Source organism: Chiroxiphia lanceolata, chromosome 3 (assembly GCF_009829145.1).
Source record: "Chiroxiphia lanceolata isolate bChiLan1 chromosome 3, bChiLan1.pri, whole genome shotgun sequence".
Classification (NCBI taxonomy): domain Eukaryota; kingdom Metazoa; phylum Chordata; class Aves; order Passeriformes; family Pipridae; genus Chiroxiphia; species Chiroxiphia lanceolata.
Genome location: NC_045639.1, coordinates 19,084,608 through 19,102,146, shown reverse-complemented (window position 1 = coordinate 19,102,146; position 17,539 = coordinate 19,084,608). Strand labels below are relative to the sequence as shown.

At 50.9% G+C, this 17,539-nt stretch overlaps 1 protein-coding gene across 1 annotated transcript; it reads left to right on the top strand.

The window, feature by feature from the left end:
* Positions 1 to 13,786: 13,786 nt before the first annotated feature.
* Positions 13,787 to 17,244, top strand: HLX (H2.0 like homeobox). The gene is made up of 4 exons (XM_032681257.1): positions 13,787 to 14,665; positions 15,272 to 15,451; positions 15,927 to 16,111; positions 16,900 to 17,244. The coding sequence occupies exons 1-4, from the start codon at positions 14,095 to 14,097 to the stop codon at positions 17,242 to 17,244; spliced, it is 1,281 nt and encodes a 426-aa protein (XP_032537148.1). The 5' UTR covers positions 13,787 to 14,094.
* The last annotated feature ends 295 nt before the right edge of the window (positions 17,245 to 17,539 follow it).

Below are 17,539 nucleotides of genomic sequence, written 5' to 3'. Positions count from 1 at the left end.
GCCAGAGAGGGGAGAGACAGAGCCTTCTGCTGGCAGAGCAATGGCAAGAGAACAGCACACAATCAACAGCGGGGATCTACCAGAATCCAGTTGAACCAGCAACACAGACAGATCCCTCCTCCCCTGCTGTGTCACTCTGTGTTTTTCTCTACCTTCAAAGAAATCTTCTTTGTGGAAAAAAGTGAAATATCTGAATCCACAGCAAAGTGACTGTGTGGTGCTTTGAGCTCTCTCTTGTGGTGCTGCCCTTTGCTCATGCTTGAGTATGTGTATATGAATGTATACATACTTAGTACCTTCTCCCTGCAGGTAAGGAGGGTCTCTGCCTGATCCTGCCTTTAGAAAGCAGGATTTCTTATGAGTGTAGATTGTAGGACTCATGTAAATATCCATGAAATAGTGGAAAAGGGAATAAAGTTACAACTGTCATCTGCTATTCAGAAAAATTCCTGCAGTGCAGACACCCATTTTCCAGACTTTGACAATTTGGGGAAAAATTATCTTGCTAGGTGGAGTGGGATTTCTAGTTCTTCTCTTCAGCAAATGCAGGGTTGAATTTAACAAGTTTGGAGTGAGATGGAAGTAAAACATCCCTTCTTCTCCTCTCACTTTTTTTCCCTCTCTCCCTGGGCATGCAGCACTCCCCCTTCTTAGAAAACACATCTTCACAGACCTGTTAATTTTCCTAAGGCTGTGATGAAGCTCTGGTCTTGGCATGTGCTTCCCTTCCCCCTCCCTGAGCACTCCAGTAACCACACATAACCCAAGCCCAGCACTTTCTGCATGACTCAGATTTTTTTTAAGAACTAGAATCCAATGGACGTTTTCTTCGTTGATACCACTGGGACTAGAGGTCTTTTTTTTCCCACCAACCTTAAAAACATGCTGATATACTGCAATTTTTTTTTCCTTTCCAATATTTTGTTGTTATTAAAACAGCACCAAGTCCCACAGCACCAAAGGATGGGATCTCTCTTGCTCTTTTCTCCCTTCCTCAACAGCTAATAAAAAAATGAAAAAGGGTAATTATCCATAAAAGAAAACATTGAAGAACACTTGTACTATCCCCGATGGCTGGATTGAACTGGGGCACTGCCAGTGCAGGATGGAAACAGGGCACAAATTCCCTGCAGCTGGACTACCCCCACCCTGGAGCATAAATGAGAGAAGGGGGAACAGCTGCCATCCTGACAATGGGTCATGCTGGAAAAAACCTGCAATTTTCTTAGACCTGAGGAGACATCCAGCTGAGGCTGGGCACATGTCAGCAGTGCCAGGCGAAGAGCAGAAAATGTCTTTGTGAAGGCAAAGTAGTCCCTCTATCATCCAGGACCTTGGTCCCAAATACAAACAAAAGTGCTTCAGGAAAGGTTAGGCTGAAGAGTAAGGCAGTGAGCTCCCACTCAGAGCCGTATGAAGACAAGGAAGTTTTGGAAGGGCTGTCACCAGCTTTGGTTGCAACGTAATGTGGCACATACAATCTGCATGATCTCCTGTGCTGGAAATGTAGTTCTACACTGGGTATCTAGGAGAGTGCATGCTCCTGCTGGCTTGACAGCAGGAATGGTCCAGCCCTGATCTTCCACTGAAACCACAAGCAACATGTGGAGTCAATGTGTGTTTTCTCATGTGAATCCTGATGAGTTCAAATGAACAGGTTTGGGGCCACGGTTCCCATCTGACGTTGCCTGCTTGACGTGATTATTCAACCCCGAATTCCTCCAGTTGACAGCCGTGCTATTTCCAGTCTCTTAGTCAGCATATACCACTCCGTTTCCCAGTCTGATGAGACCTGTTTTTTCCCACACTCCTCCTTAAACGGAAACACATTGTTCATCTTCATTTTATTTATTTATTTGGTATAAAAAAACAAGATAATGCTATAACTTTGAAGTGCTAGCTCTACAATGGTTGGTTCCTTTTTGGAGCAATGGGTTTTCCTAAAAGCCACTCTCAGCAAGATCCTTATCAAACTTTCCTTAGCGGGAGACAATGAACATTTCACAGCATGAAGAGGAAAAAAATAAAAAGGTTAGTGAGAAGACAAATGCTCTATGTGAAGAGATAGCCAGGGTGTAGATGAGATCCCCCAGCCTTGTAGACAGATTATTTTCTGTCTAACAGTTTCTGAACATTTCACTTGTTGAGTCAGTTCCAGAGTTTATTGAGGGGTAAAAACAGGGACCTGGGCATTGTCTGGACACTTCTGTTTGGGACCTATAAACTTCACCCGATCTGTCCAAATACCTCACTGCCAGTAGCTGCCAGGGGTGGTAATTAGGATGAGATCTGGAGCAGGGACATAGGTACCTCTGCAAGACGTCAGGGGTGACTTTCCAGGTCACACTGGGACCAGTCTGTTTTCTATTGGGCTGTGAAACTAGTGGCTGACCTGCATGGTGGCACTTGGGACTGTAGAGAGAGAAGCCTCCTGTGGGAGCCCAGCTGCCAGGCCTCGTGGTGAAGGGGCAACATCATCTCCCACGGCCTCCCCTAAACTTCTCACATGTTAAGTGGATGTCAAAGGATGCTCTGAGCAGGGACAACCCGGGGTGAGTTTCAGACCTGACCTCTCCTAAAAATACCAGCGCCACAGGACAACAGATCTGGGAGATAAGCAAATACAGTAAGGGATCATCCTAGCCAATGTCCTGCTAAATTTGAACTGTACCTGCCAGCTCAGCTCCATGAGAACCTCCAGGGGAGCAGGCACTGGGGGTGGCCAATGCCCCGGATTGAGGTAGGGGCCCAGGTGTTGGTTTTGCTGGAGGCAATCACTGCTTTGCTCTGGCTGGGTCAAAAAAGTTCCATCCAGGCAGGTGGCAGCTTTGTGTGGAGGAAACATGTCGGCTGGCGTCTGCCATGGGTTTTTTTTCCTTTTAGTCTAATTGTATCTTTAAATATTTGGCAGATGGTTTAGAGCCAAGACTATGCAATCAGTCAATGTTTGTTGGTTAAAATAGAAGTAAATGCTAGGTTATATAAACAAAGGAGTGCTCTGGTTTATTGCCCAGGGATAACGCCGGCATTGTTGCGTGGATCCTCATCTGAAGGCTTTGAAGATTGCTTGTTCTATTTATTTTTCTAAATGTGGATAACTTTGTTCTATTTGCTCAGCTTCTTTAGGGCTTGAATAGACAAGAGGTAAAGGGCAGTAAAGGTGGGTCTGGCTCCGAAGAGGCCTGGAGGGAAAATGTGGTTTTGGTTTCTGATCTCATCCAAAAAATGTCCTGCATTTCAATACCCTTAGATAGCTTACACATTGAAAATGCCAAGGAACCGGAAACTTTCACTCCAAAGTCAACTCTGCTTTCATTAATAATTATTTTAAGACAGCATTCAGAGAACAAAACTGTACTATTTGGAGCAGAAAGAAACCCGTGGGGAATTCGGGGCTGAGCAAGAGTTCAGTCCACCATCCCCATTCTCACACTGGATGTCAAGTATTAGCATCCTGAGATGCAGGCAAGGTGTTCGTGCGAGGTGATGGTGAAGGGACATGAGGAAGGGGAGAAAAGCAAACAATAGCGGCAATGGCAGAGCCCAGCCACTGCTGGGGAGAGGCAGGTGGTGGGATGGGCAGGGCTGTGCACCTGGGGCCAAGGAGGGGCTGAGTCTGCCTCAGATGACCTCCAGCGCCCACAAAAGCAACATCCAGGGAGCACGTGTCCTCTTAATTCCTTCATGTGATAGAGGTGAGTACTTGACCCCGTTTTACAGATGGGAAAACTGAGCCACAGAATATGAAGACACACATTTTCCTGCCAAACCTGGGACTTGAATTCTTGCTTTGGACCTGATCTAGTATCATCCCTACCCTCTTTTCTTGTCATAAAGTTGCTGTCTGTGCCTGTGATCTGCTTCTACAAGTACTGAGGATAATTTCAAATAGTGTTAGATTTATCACTTCTGTACATAAAGTGCCAATCCAGCACGTTGTGAAAGCACAACAGCAACAAGAAGCATATGTTCTGAGAGTCAAGTTAGTGGGATTTTTTTTTCACTGCCAAGGACAATAATTTTTTCTCCTTTTTTTTTTTTTTTTTTCAAAATAAACATCATGCTGGAATGTGCTGCAGCAAATGGCTTGGGCTCTATTATATTTCATGCAGCTTTCTAAACAATTTTCAACCCTGCTGGCCTGGTGTCAAACAGAAGGCAACCAACAATAGCAAAATCCCATTAAAGCTGAGAAGGTTCCTTCCTGAGGTGAACACAGCCAGAAATAGTAATCTTGGCTCTCTTTTCAATTTGGCGTTGGGGACTAATAATGCCTGTTCTCCTAATGGAAATTATCTAATTTCATCCAAGTGCAGCTCCAGAGAGAGCTGGGCTGACGCACAAACAGTCAATATAACAACATTCTTCTTGAAGAGCTGAACAATGGAGCTTTGGTGGGACCGTGATTAACAACGTCAAACTAAGAACAAACAGAAGGTGTAAAAATAGGCATCTGAGGAGTTGACACAACAGACTATTTTTCATCTGTAAGGCCAGAGGAGAATAGCTTGTAAAATTGTATGCTTGGAGCACTTCATCAGATGTTGTGTGGAAGGACAAAAAAAAAAGTCCATTTCCCATCAGGGTCTAAATGTACTGAGGAACTGCACATGCTTTATTAATATAAATCACACTAGGAGTATAACTCCCATTAGCATTAAAGAACCATTTTTCAATGAAATACTCTTGCACCAGGAACACCTAATGGGAAATAATGGTGTTTGCTTCATTTGAAGAGAATAGTAAAATACAGTGTGGAGACAGAGAAGGTAGAGAACCATTTCTTCCCTCCAATGCTACGGGTTTTTGTGTCTGCCACAAGATATTCCCTTCCCAGCCTAGCAGAGCTGTATCCAGCAGCAGTGCAGAGGCCCCCAGAGCTGGTAGGGAATGAGGATGGGGGGAAAGAGCTGCTCCAGAAAACTGGAGCATTTCTTGGGCCAGGGGTTAAAGCGCTGCTTTCCTGTTTCTCGCAGGCCCCACCCAGGCTGGGTGAGAGAAGGGGTCCAACCTCCCTCCATCCACCCCTGCTTCCTCCCCAGAGCATCCTCACATTAGGAGAGTGCTGGGATGGCTTCAGGCCACCTCCACCCCCTTACCCACATGGTTCAACCTCACTCTGGAACTCCTTGTCATCAGTCTAAAAATAACACTCCCCCAAAACCAAATCACCATCCCGGACATTATTTATCACGTCTAGAGAAAAAGCATCGGTTCCCACATTTCCCTTTAATGCTGAAGCCACAGCTGGACTCACAGTGTGCCCAGTACATTAAAAAGCAGAAGCATTAGAAGGTGGTGAAACTGCCACACAACTCATAGGTCTGGTGTTTTGCCTGCTTTCCCCAGGGCTCTGGCTCAGGTATTTGCCCTGTAAGGAGCTGCATGTGCCTGGGGTGAAAGCCAACCCCTGTGTTTGTGCGGGCACACACACTGGCTCCCAAACCTTAGCCTCACCTTGGTTTGACACTGAAGGATTTACTCTCCCCCCTGGCTTAAGCGCTGCAGCTCTCGTCTAGCTCTTAATGAAAGGAAGGTGTAGCCTTGAAATGTTGGACAAAATTTCCAACTCTGGTTAAGCAGGTTTGGTTTCTTTTAATTTTTACAAAATCTCAAGTAGCCATTTACTCAGTGTTATTTTTAGAGTGTGAGAGGGGAGGTCTATGTTTTCATAAAATCCCCATATGTGTGCTCAGGCAACGGGATTTTGTGTGGGACACGACACAGTTAACTTGCCTCCTTGTTGTGGCCGATGGCATCCAGGAATGACCCCGCTCCCCCTCGCTCACCCCGCAGGTCACCCCCTGCTCAGGGTCTGCCAAAATTGTGTCATTTTCTTGTTCTCCTTCCTCCTAACAACAATAAAACTGATGAAACGTATGGAAATTGCTAATAATGAAAGAAAAGTGTACCAGAAGTAATACAACACCATGTTGCCCTCAGCCTCAGCTTTCACACCCGGTTAGTCCCCAGTTCTTCCAGAAACCAGTGGCTTTCTCCATGTGAAAGTGCCGGTCCCCCCTCCACACCCAGCCCTGCTTCCCCCAGCCCAACCTCAGGCTCAGCCCTCTCCCTGCACCAGTTGTCCCCTTTTCACCTTCCCTCTTGCCCCTGGTCCTTTCAAACCAGGCAGGATACCTCTCACATCTCAAAACACCCAAGATGTGAGTCACACTCCTGTCAAGGAATATTTCTTGCCTCCACTTTGGTGGGCAGAAGCATTCCATAGAAATGAAACTAGCATGGCACAATTGCCATCCATGCCACCTGCCTGCAGGCAGTGCTGCCGCCTGGGTCTGCCAGAGTCCTGGGCAACACTCTGCATCTGACTGGTACCCAAAGCATCCATGGGGGGCCTAGGTAGAAAATCAGAAATTTTCAGAGACCAGAAGGCTAAAGTTTTGTGGCTGAGCCCATTCCCAGTGGTCCCAGGGGTGATGCACCAAAACCGAATTTGACCCAGAAAGATGGTTGTGATTGAGGATTTTATTGTCAGCTTGCACTAGAGGGTGCTGCTTCGTTAGGGTTTGAGAAAGATTGTAGAAATGAGACCATCTCCAATGTCTTTATTCCTTGCAAAGTTAGCCTGAGACCTGAAACATGTTGAGATTCATATTACCATTCAGTGTGGCCTCAAAATGAAACAGATTGCTTAGCTGGGAAAAAGAGAATGTCTTGGCTTGGAAAAGAGTTTATACATCTGGGGGATCAGGGTAAACACTTGGATTAGACATGGTGACAAATGAAAGGAAAAACTGGTCAGCATTGGCCTTTTTCTCTCCATTTCACAATTCCAGGATGAATGGATGCCTCAAGGAGCTGAGAAATTATGAAAAAAAATTAAGGACACGGGGGATAATGAGACTTTGGAATTTACTGCTGCAGGACAGATAATCAAAATCTCATGATAAAGTTTTCTAGAAGAAGTAAAACCAAAATACATTTTATGACCACTGCAGTCTTTTGGCTAAGATAAAGGTAACCAGATCCCAGGCATCAAGATACAAAATGATGTGTTAGAGGTATCAGCAGAAAATGACTTCCCCTCTGTGCTGCGTTGCTCTGTTGACTGCGCCTCCTCTATTTTTGTTTCCATTTGCTGAAGGCATGGAGGAATGGCTATTGCTGTAGGCAGCATCCCAGATCCACAGCTGGGAAGGGGATACCTTACACCACTCTGCTTGGCTCCAAGAGCATCTTCCCATCCTCCTGGGTGTCTCACAGGGAGGGGACTTGGGTCTTTCAAGAGCTGGTAGAGCCTGGCACAGGGAATCTCTGAGCTGTCCAAGTCATGGTTGGACTTTATTTAGGGCAGATTCAGTTCCAGGAGGGGAACTTCTAGGAGGAAAGCAGGTCTGGAGGGTACTATGTAAATGCTATACAGTCTGGCATACTTGTTTATAGGCACATAAAATTCCCCTGGCTGGCACTCCCATTTGGCATCCACCAGAAAGCATCTCCCTTGGGGAAAAAAAGGTTAAAATAGGACTTTTTTGAAGGACTTTGATGACATTATTCTTCTGGGGGTTTATATGCGCTAGTAGCAAGGAAAGAGCTGGTTTTGAAGTTGGTCTGGTGTGTACCTACTGCATTTAAATCCACTTTGAACATGAAAGGAGTGGTGGAAGAAAAACAATAACTATTTTCAAATCCAGATGAGTTTTACAGAGTAATTTTCTTCTAGAAACTTGACTTCCTTATGGGGTTGGTTTTGCCTTTTATGTGTCTGCATTCTGGTATCTTTATTTCCAGCTTCCCCACATCTTTGACCACTGTTGGCAAGAAGGAGGAAACTGTTTCTTACTAAAACTTTTATTAGGCAGTTATTAGTATTTCCTTCTTCAATATTGAACAGCTTTTCTGTGTAGTGACTTTAATGTACTGCTGCTGGAGGGGCAAAGGGACTAAGGCATCAACTAAGCTTTGTGGAACTTGATGAGATTGCTCTGACAAAATCATAGGGGTGATGATCTACTATGGGAATAAAAGACCTTCCGTTCAGTTTCCAGCTGTACTTGCACCTAAATATGCAACTTAAACTGAGATATACCAACCTTGTCCTCAACAGCAGCAATTTGCCTCATTTAAGGAGCTGCTCCTTTGGCTCTCAGCTGAAAACAGATGTAATTACACTCTCCCATCAGATTTAGGAAATACCTGTGGATGGCCTTTCTGCACTGAGTCCAATCACCTTCATTTTACACAATGACTCTTGTTTTCAGTCACTGTGCACAGTGGGCATGTTAATGCTTCTCTCATCGGCGGTTGCACATTAGAGCAGGGGGTCAGCACTTCTGCACGTCATGTCACCTTTAATCAGCTACCAGAGGGTTAATTGCAGACCAGCTCTCTGTAGACCTCTCTGTTGGGGTGGCCTGGAAAATCGCAACCTAGCCCGTGATAAGTCCCTCTGCAAGCAGGTTGTGGTCCAACCGCAGTGTAAAGGTGGAGTAACCTATGAAATCAGGATGATTGGACAGTAGATATGATATGATATATGATATGATGGAAATTAAAACAAACTCAGGGTCTCTTCATGCAAGAAGGACCCATTTTAAACTGCAAAAAGCAGTTCCAAGAAGCAGTCTTTCTGGACCTGATGACCTGATGAGAGTTTAGAGCAGACTAGAAAGAGGGTCATAGAGGTCCTGCCAGCCTGTCCCTCAAATGCATGTTTCCCCCTGCACCCTCACCCTGGCTGGCCACACGATGAAGAAGCTAGTTTTGGGAACTATGATAGTAAAAAAACTTTTCTTAGTGGCAGAGTTAATTTGGCATCCCCAAGGACAGCAACACACAGACCAGCATGCAGCGGGAGTGGGAAACTGGCACTTCCAAGTTCAAGCAGTTTAAGCCTTTATGGCATTGCAGACTTACAGTGCCCAGCTCCAGGCACAACATCAGATGCCTAAAAATGAGATTCACATCAACAGTACCCACCAATACAGTGGGCAGAACTTGCCTGCTCTAACTCACAGAAAACTCCAAGAAAGGGACTGTCCTGGTCTTGCTGCTCCTCAGAATGCAGCCTCCTTTCCCAGGGGCTGTGGAGAGGCACTTCTCTCCAACTGCTATTTATTACTCTGACCCTTCTTTAAGATTTATGAATCTGCAGCTTTTCATGAAAAAAAAAAGGAGGGGGGGAGGAGGAAGGCAAGGTAACCCCTTTCCCTGTAAGGTAACCCCTTTCCCTGTATGCATGGCTGTGGAAAGATGTAGTGCCCTCCCACATCCCAGATCCATGAGCCAGGCACTCAGGGGCTGAGGTGAATCAGTATTTTCAGGTCCTCTCTCTCTCAGTCTGAAGACACTTGAGGGACTATGCAGCATTTGGAAGAATGCAAAAAGTCTCCATTTAAAATGCCTCATGTATTTCATCAGACCAGCAGCTGAAAGAAAGATACAGTGTGCAACCGTGCCAGTGTGTGGACAAGTCTCCAACTCAGTGGCCGGTGTGCTGTCCCCGGAGCTGGAAGCTTCCAGCTTTGATCTGCTTTCACATATGGACCCATTCAGTTGGACCTATTATGCTGGAACATATGGACAATTCTCACATGTAGAAAACCCCGAGGAGTATTCAGACAACTACAATATAGACATTTCAGAGGAATTTTGCTTCAGAGCAATTTTAGCATGCCCTGTGGACTCAATTCCCATCAAGGATTCCTGTGTGTGCACCTCAAGATCTTTCCATGATGCAAAGCTGCAAGTGATGAGGATCAAGTGCTTCTCTCCAAAAGCATACTCTGACTCAAACACAAACACTAGTGAAAATACACCCGCAGGAGGCTTGAAATCCTGCCCTACCTCACGGAAAGCCAGATTCTGCCTGCTTTCAGGCGCCTTCCACGTATGCTCAGCAGATGACATAACATTAGTCGTGACTTACTGACACAGGTATTCAACTAAATAACGCGTAAAACAATGGAAAGGAAGCGTCAAGGGGTTGACCAGCTCAGTCAACGGGTTCGCTTGCGATCCTGGGCAGTTCTTGCCCCACAGCGCCTGCGTTGCTGTTGAGTTTCCAGATAACGGGCTGTGCCCAGCCGGGGGAATCCCCTGCGCTCGGGGGGGGACTCTACCCGCGGTCATGGAGGGCAGTCCCGGTGTAGCGCTCCCCGTATCCCACGGCGGTGCCGGGGGAGCACCGGCAGCACCGCCGGGACCCCCCTGCCATCTGCAGCACACCCTTGCCTGCCCTGCAGTCTGGGGCGGGTGCGGCGGGAGGGGCTCCCCAAATGTTGCTCGCAGGGACCCGGGAGTGAGGGGGTTTTGGGAGCGGGAGGGTGAGGGAAGCCCCGTCCCGGGGGCTCGGCAGGTGGCGACAGAGCACGGGTTTAGTGGGGTGCTTGGCGCTGCTCAGCGCGGGCGGGGAGCGACTCCGAGGGACTCCCGGGGAAGGGGGTCTAACGCCGTCCGAGCGAACCGTCTTCCTGGAGGACTCGTCATGAGGCTTAAACAATTATTTTTACAAGTACTCCTACAGAGAGATAGAATACGATTTAAAAAATATTTTTCTTTATTTTTAAATATATTGCACATGTGCGTTTCTTCTATATAAAAACAGAGGAATAAACAGAGCACATATAGAAGCCTAAAAGCCAATAGGCAAGGCGCAGGCCGCGAGAGGAGGAGGAGAAGGGCTGGAGGCCGCTCCGGCAGCATCCTGGGCCAGCTCCGAGGGGAAAACTCGGCTCACCGTATTCCCCCCCATTCCGCCTCCGGAGAGCGCGGCAGGGCCGCCGAGCGCTGCCTGGGCTGACGGGAGCTCCGAACTGTTCACCCAGTGGGGTGAACAGTCTGCGTCGGGCTCAGGCACTCGAGCTGCCAAAATCCCACAGGGGTCTGTGGGATCTACCTGCCGCCCGCAACTCGCCGGGAAGCTGGACGGGGCAGAGAAGGCCGAAAGAGCGGCCCGTCGTCCCCGTGGGGCGCTGGCAGGCAGCGCCCGGTCCTTTCCGGGATGCTCCCGGCCCCGTGCCTGCGAGTAGGGACGGGGAGCTGCAGCGCCTCGGGGTTAGCCCTTCTGTTTCCCCTAGTAAGAACTCCAATAACTCTTTTTCCACCTCCTAGGGGAAGGAAAAAAAAAAAAAAAAGTCCTTCGAGACTCCATTCCTAAAAAAAAAAAAAAAAAAAAGCCGCACCATCGCTCCTGCCGCACAGTTCATTCGCCTCCTTCTCGAGTCCCTCGGAAAGCAAGATTAAAGGGGAAAGTCGCAGCTGTATATTTATGTTTTCATTGCTAGAAGGGAATTGATTTCCTTGCATTTATTTTTGTAGTTGCAATACACAAGGGCGGATTTGCGTCACCAAAGCAACTTGCTGGTCGAGATAAAGTTGCACAAATATTGAAAAGGGAAGTGCTCGCACTCATTATGAAGTTTTTCACCGGAAGAAATAAGGATTTCTGCTGTATCCTAAAATACTAAAGCCGCTTCTATTTTGGGACAAATCTCGCAGGCACATCCGCTCATTTAGTCGGAGTTGGAATCTCTCAAAAAACAGGAGATGACCTGGACTGCAGCGAGCCTCGGGTTTCCTGCAGCCTTCTCCCTCCTTGCGCGGGGAGGAGGGGCTGCCGCCTCCCCGGACTAGCGCGGTCGCGCAGCCCTGCGCGTCCCCGGCCGCCGGGCCGGAGGGTGCGCGGGCAGGAAGGCCTTCAGAGGGCTTTGGGGAGAGAGGACATCCTTGTCCCCGGGGAGAGGGAGCAGCCGGGGGGTGAGGCAGGTGCTTCTCCTTTCGCCTGCGGAGGGTGCGCGGGGGCGCAACGCGACCGAGCCCCGGGAAAGCACCTGCCCCCGCAGCCTGGACACCCCAGCTCCCTCGCCCTCCCGAGTCCCAGTCCAGGGGTGAAGTGCTTCAGTGCAAGGTGTTCAGAGTTTCCTTCGGGATTATTTCAGTCCCCGCGGGATGACAGCGCTTCTCCGGGCGCGGGGCACCGGCAGCACCGCGGCCGTGCCCGGGCCGAGCCTGCCCGGGGCTCCCGCAAACGGCGGCGGGCGCTTCCCTCCGGTGAGGCTCATGGCCGGACTCCGCTCGGCAGCGAGGCGAGCGGAGTTTTGAAATCAGCTCTTAAAAAAAACCCAACCCCCCACCCCCCCCCAACACCAAAAACATAGAAAGAAAGAAAGAAAGAAAGAAAGAAAGAAAGAAAAACACCGTGTTGGGTTTTGTTTGGGTTTTTTTTCCCCCTGACTGACTGGTGAGCAGCCACGAGCTGGTACAACGATACGGGGTATCAGTGGCAATTGCAGCAGTAATTTAACGAAGCGGTTTGCGGCCGGGATGCAGCGCTCAGGGCACACATCGTTGCCCGTCCCTCGGGAGGGCTGGCAGGGCGGCTCTGCCCGGCAATGGGGACCCCAGTGGAACCGGAGTCGTTCGATCCGGTTTGAGAGCAAGAGGCAGGCGCTGGTCAGCTGGCGGGGGGATAAAGGCGGGGTGAGGGTGGGGGGCACGGGTGGGAGATGCAAGGAAAAGGAGCTTTCCGCTGTTGAGTCAGGAAAAGTTCAAACCTAATCAACCTTTTCTTTCTCCGACTTCGGTTTTCGTAGACATCTTGGCAAGCCAGCCCGTCTTCATTTTTCGGTTTTACCTCGTTAATAAGAACCAAAGCAAAGCAAAGCGGTGCTTGGCTTTTCCCAGAGAACCAGCCTCACCTTTACCCGTGCACAAGGTTATGGCTAAGGAACGCGTTCGCTCTTGCTCGCAGGTGGTTTCAATATTCACACAGAAGCTACATCTTCATACCTGGAGAAAGAAAAATAGTTTGCCTTTCTGGCGGTTCCCCAAAAATCTTCTGAATGTGGGAAACCCTTTGGAAAAAAATAATATGATATTTTTGAAACAAAATCAAAACAAACTTTCAATCGTCCGACCCAGCAGCCTACTCAAAACGGCAGCGACTCCTTTATTTGTACGAAAACTAAAAATGAAGAAACAGTTGATTTTCAGAGTCAGGTCAGGACAAATGTGATTTTAGATATGAGGGGGGGAAAGCAACAAAGACGCTTTGATAAATCTGTCCCTAAATCATTGCAGCTAATACATCTTATGGTTGTGTTCCATAAAAAAAACGGGGGTAATTCTGTTGTTAAGGGTTCGAGAAATTACAAAGTCTTTTTTAAGGTGTAATTGTTGTGGAAGTAGATGCAGCCACCGGGATGGAGAACATGATAAAAAATCTATAAAATTGCACTATCGTCAAAATACGATTAGTTAATTAGTCGCTGCTAATGCAGGATGCAAAACTCCCGGGCCCAGAATATCTGGGAGCTCTCATAAATACATTTGTTGTGTGCATCAGCACAGACTCCTTCTCTTGCAGACTCTCCCAGGCTCATTTATCCGTGAAGGAAACACATTTCCTTGAGAATAGTTTTCAAGAGGACAGACCTGTCTCCAGTCTCCGAGAATTTTCCTGCGCGTTTCTTTCAAATGTTCGGAAATCGCAACAGCAGCAAGTGACCTTGCGTTATATTTTTTTTTCTTTTTTTTTTTGGGGGGGGGGGGGGGAGGGGAGAGCGTTTAAAGTCGAGGGCGGAATTTAGAGGAGAGGGGGGATAGGTGTGTGTTGGGGTGTACTTTGTGGGGCAACCGCACCAGGTCGCGGGTAGGGGCCACGCAGTTCGCGCTGTCGGCGCGGTGGCCCGTACCCGCGACGCGGCCCTGCGTGGGCGTGTCGGCGGGCGGTGCTGCCCGGCCCCGCGGATCGCGGATTGGGCGTGGGGAGGGAGCGAGGGCTGCTCGCTGCCAGAGAAAGTTTTGGGGAGGGGTGGATATTTTTTTCGTCCCCTAGAGCGAGGAAAGGGGGTTTGGTTTGGGTTTGTTTTGTTTGCGCCGCTCCGCTCCTCGCCCACTCGCTTTCTTCGTCTGGCCGCGGCTTTTGGGGACTTTTTAATTTTCGGGTTTATTTTTTTCTTTTTTTTTTTTCATCTTTTGGTGGTTGGCTCTCCCCCCTCGCCCCTCCGGGAAGTGCTCTGCCAGCCGCCTCTCGCCCCGCCATCCCTGCCCATGCGCCGCGGGCAGCGGGCAGCTCCGCGGCTCGCACCCGGGAGCTGAGCTGCGGAGCTGCGCGTCCCCTCCCCGGGCAGGATGTACACGGCCGGGCTGGCTCCTTTCTACGCCTCCAACTTCAGCTTGTGGTCAGCCGCGTATTGCTCTGCATCGGGGCCGGCAGCCGGCGGCTGCTTCCCGCTGGACGCCGCGGCGGCGAAGAAACCGTCCTTCTGCATCGCCGACATCCTCCACGCCGGCGGCGAGGCGGCGGGAGGACCCGCCGACAGCCTGCCCGGAGGTCCCGGCACCGCGATGCCGGCGGCGCTGGGAGCCGTCCACCACGGAGGTCCCTTCCACGCTACCGCCTCGCCGCTCCGGCCCACGCCGGTCGTGGCCCCCGATGCCCCCGCCGCCACCTTCCCGCCGCGCCTCTCGCCTCTCTCCGCCGCCTACCACTCCCACCACCACCGCCCCCCGCAGCACCGGTCCCCCGCGGCGGCAGCGGCGGCGGCGGGCGGCGGAGGCGCCCCGGCCTCCGCCCGGCTGCCCGGCGGCCACACGCACGGCTCGGCACCGGCGCCCGCCAGCAAAGACCTGAAATTCGGTATCGACCGCATCTTATCGGCGGAGTTTGACCCCAAAGTTAAGGAAGGCAACACGCTGAGAGGTAGAGAAATTGGCTTGTCTGCTTTCCCTGCTAGCGCTCTCGGTGCTCTGTTACTTGCTCTGTGATTGCTTTAACGAGTTACACTCGCGATTTGAAAACTTTTCGACCTAGCCGAAAAAAGAGTTTTTTTTAAAAAAAAAAAAGTGCGTTATAAATTCGGGTTTCTAATAGCGCTCACTAAACAAGCCCTCACCCCGACCCCCGCACGGCAGAGCCGCGGCACAGGGCTTGCGCCCCTGGGAAAATAGCGATAGTGTGAAAATAGCGAGCGGAGCGCTCCGCGCTACTCGGAGCGGCCGGGGATTTCTGTCTCCGAGGGCACAGCCCGTTTAAAAGCTTTCACTGCAATCCATCTCCCCTCGCGGCCTGTAAACATCCTGACCAAAGAGAGTAAATAAATCGGAGGATGTCTGACCGCTGGGGCACGGCCGCCCCTCCCGAGGAGAGCCCCTGGGGGCGGGAGGCGGCTGCCTGGTGCCCCCTCAAGCCCCTCCGGCCGGGGATCCGCTCCGCCTGGCCCCGGCCTCGGCTCCGCTGTCCGGACCGTGCCGGGGTGTCGGTCTCGACCGCGGTATAACAGAGCTCTCCTTGTTCCTGTGCTCGCAGATCTGACCTCCTTATTAACTACCAGCCGCCAAACTGGGGTTCATCTCCCCAACTTGCAGCCTTCCGCCGGCCAGTTCTTCGCGTCTCTAGACCCCATTAACGAGGCCTCTGCTATCCTGGGTCCCTTAAACACAAACCCAAGGAGCTCAGTGCAGCACCAGTTTCAAGACACTTTTCCAGGTACATCTCGTCCCTCGTCTACCCTCTCGTGGCGCAGGGCCCTCTGTCCTGGAGCAGCCCCCTTCCTCCCGGAGGGACTCACCAGGCACTTTTGAAAGGCCAGGCCGTGTGTTTTCTAGGGAGGTTCAGATTTTGGGCGAAAACCGGGCTGCATTGGGGGGGAGGAAGAGCCGGCTAGGGCCTGATCTAGAGGACCATCCCATCGAGTACAGAAATAATACTTGGACCGAGAGAGAAGATGCGGGGAGGGGGAAGAGGAAGAAATTCGTGTTCCAGACAACTTCACCCGCGCCCAAGGAAGCATAGGCTGACAGGACACGTACCCAGCCGGCAGGCAGGGCCACGCTGGCTCAGGCCCTCCCCACACACCACAGTCCAACTCTTATTCTGATCGATTTAAGGCTCCCCTTCAGGCTGTGATATTAATAACGCTGTCTCCTTCTCCCTCCCTCTGCTTTTCTCTCTCCCTTCTCAGGTCCATATGCAGTTTTAACCAAGGACACGCTGCCCCAGACGTACAAGAGGAAACGCTCCTGGTCTAGGGCTGTTTTCTCCAACCTGCAGAGGAAAGGTTTAGAAAAACGGTTTGAAATCCAGAAGTATGTCACCAAACCGGACAGGAAGCAACTGGCGGCGATGCTGGGGCTGACAGATGCTCAAGTAAGAACGGCTTCGGTTTTATTTCAAATCTTACTTCCAATTTAGATGAATACCAGAAGGTGGGGAGGTTTCAAAGTGATTTCCTTTCCTTCGGCTTTAGCGGGAATGGCTGAGGAGCTGGACCTCACCTCGAGCATCTCTTGCGTGCAGATTCCGTGGAGTTTTTGTTTTGGCCACCGAGGAGCAGGCCGGGCAGAGAGGAAAGCGGGGCCAGGGCAGACCGGCAGAGTGTGCGCTTTACTGGAGTGCAGTTCTCTGTAGGAGGTAGTTTAGGTCAAAGGAAGTAGAAGCAAACACACTATTTTTAATGTCCCCTTTTTTTCTCTCTCTCTCTTTTTTTTTTTTTTTTTTTTTAATTCTAAATCTTTCCCCGCGTTGTGAAATCCATCGTTCTGAGGAAGTGAAAACACTTCTTCAAACGGAATCATTAAACGCCCCTCTGTAATGATTCCACTATTGAGGGCCCACAGCGTGCAGAATTGTATAACGCTGTGGTTTCTTGAGCAAGATTTGGTTTCCTGGAAGAAGAAGCAGGAGGAGAGAGGAAACAAACAAACAACACAGAGGGGAGGGTGTGTGGTATTTAAACACACAAACTAGAAGCAGAAAAAAAAAAATAAAGCCCTTTAGTCGCGTCAGGGTGTGGGTAGTGGGAGGTGAGGACGGCTCCTTCTCCTCTCCCCGCGTTACCAGTCCCCGGTGGAAGGCGTCGGGGCCGGGCGCTGCGCGGGGCGCGATGCGGGGCGCGCTGGGGCCGTGCCGCCCGTCTAAGGGCGGCGCGGCCGCAGGTGAAGGTGTGGTTCCAGAACCGGCGGATGAAGTGGCGGCACTCCAAGGAGGCGCAGGCCCAGAAGGACAAGGAACCGCCGCCGGAGCCGGAGCCGGCGGCCCAGAGAACCGGCGCAGCGCTCGCCGCCTCCGGGGAGCCCGAGCGCAGCCCCAGCCACTCCGACGGCGACAGCGACAGCAGCGACGCTGAGTCCCTCGACATGGCCCCCAGCGACACGGAACGGACTGAGGGCGCCGAGCGGAGCCTGCCCGCCACCGGGCTCGGCAAATCCTCCGGCAGTACCGGCCTCCCGTCCCCGCTGCCGCCCGCCGCCGCCAGCCCTGAGCCGCGAAACGGGCTATAGATGGAGCGGCCCCGCCGCGCCCGGGACCTATGCGCTAATTTATCTCCCTTTCCCCGCCCCGCGAGTGCGACAAGGCCGGCGCGGTCCGGCCCAGCCCGTTCCCACCTGTGGTCAGCGCCCGGCCTGGCCTGGGGCTCGTGGCCGAGGATGCGGGCGGAGCAGGGACCCCGGGGTCGGGGCGGCTGTGCGTGAGGCAGCCGCCTCTCCCTCCACGCTGCTCGCAGGAGAGCGGGATTTCTCTATTTTTTTCATTTTTTTTTTTTTAATTTTATTTTAATTCCTGTCCGAGGAAAAT

Coding starts and splice junctions, on each gene's coding strand:
- HLX (XM_032681257.1), top strand. CDS start 14,095: ATGTACACGGCCGGGCTGGCTCCTTTCTACGCCTCCAACTTCAGCTTG. Junction 14,666..15,271: donor GGAAGGCAACACGCTGAGAG/GTAGAGAAATTG, acceptor CTGTGCTCGCAG/ATCTGACCTCCTTATTAACT. Junction 16,112..16,899: donor TGGGGCTGACAGATGCTCAA/GTAAGAACGGCT, acceptor GCGCGGCCGCAG/GTGAAGGTGTGGTTCCAGAA.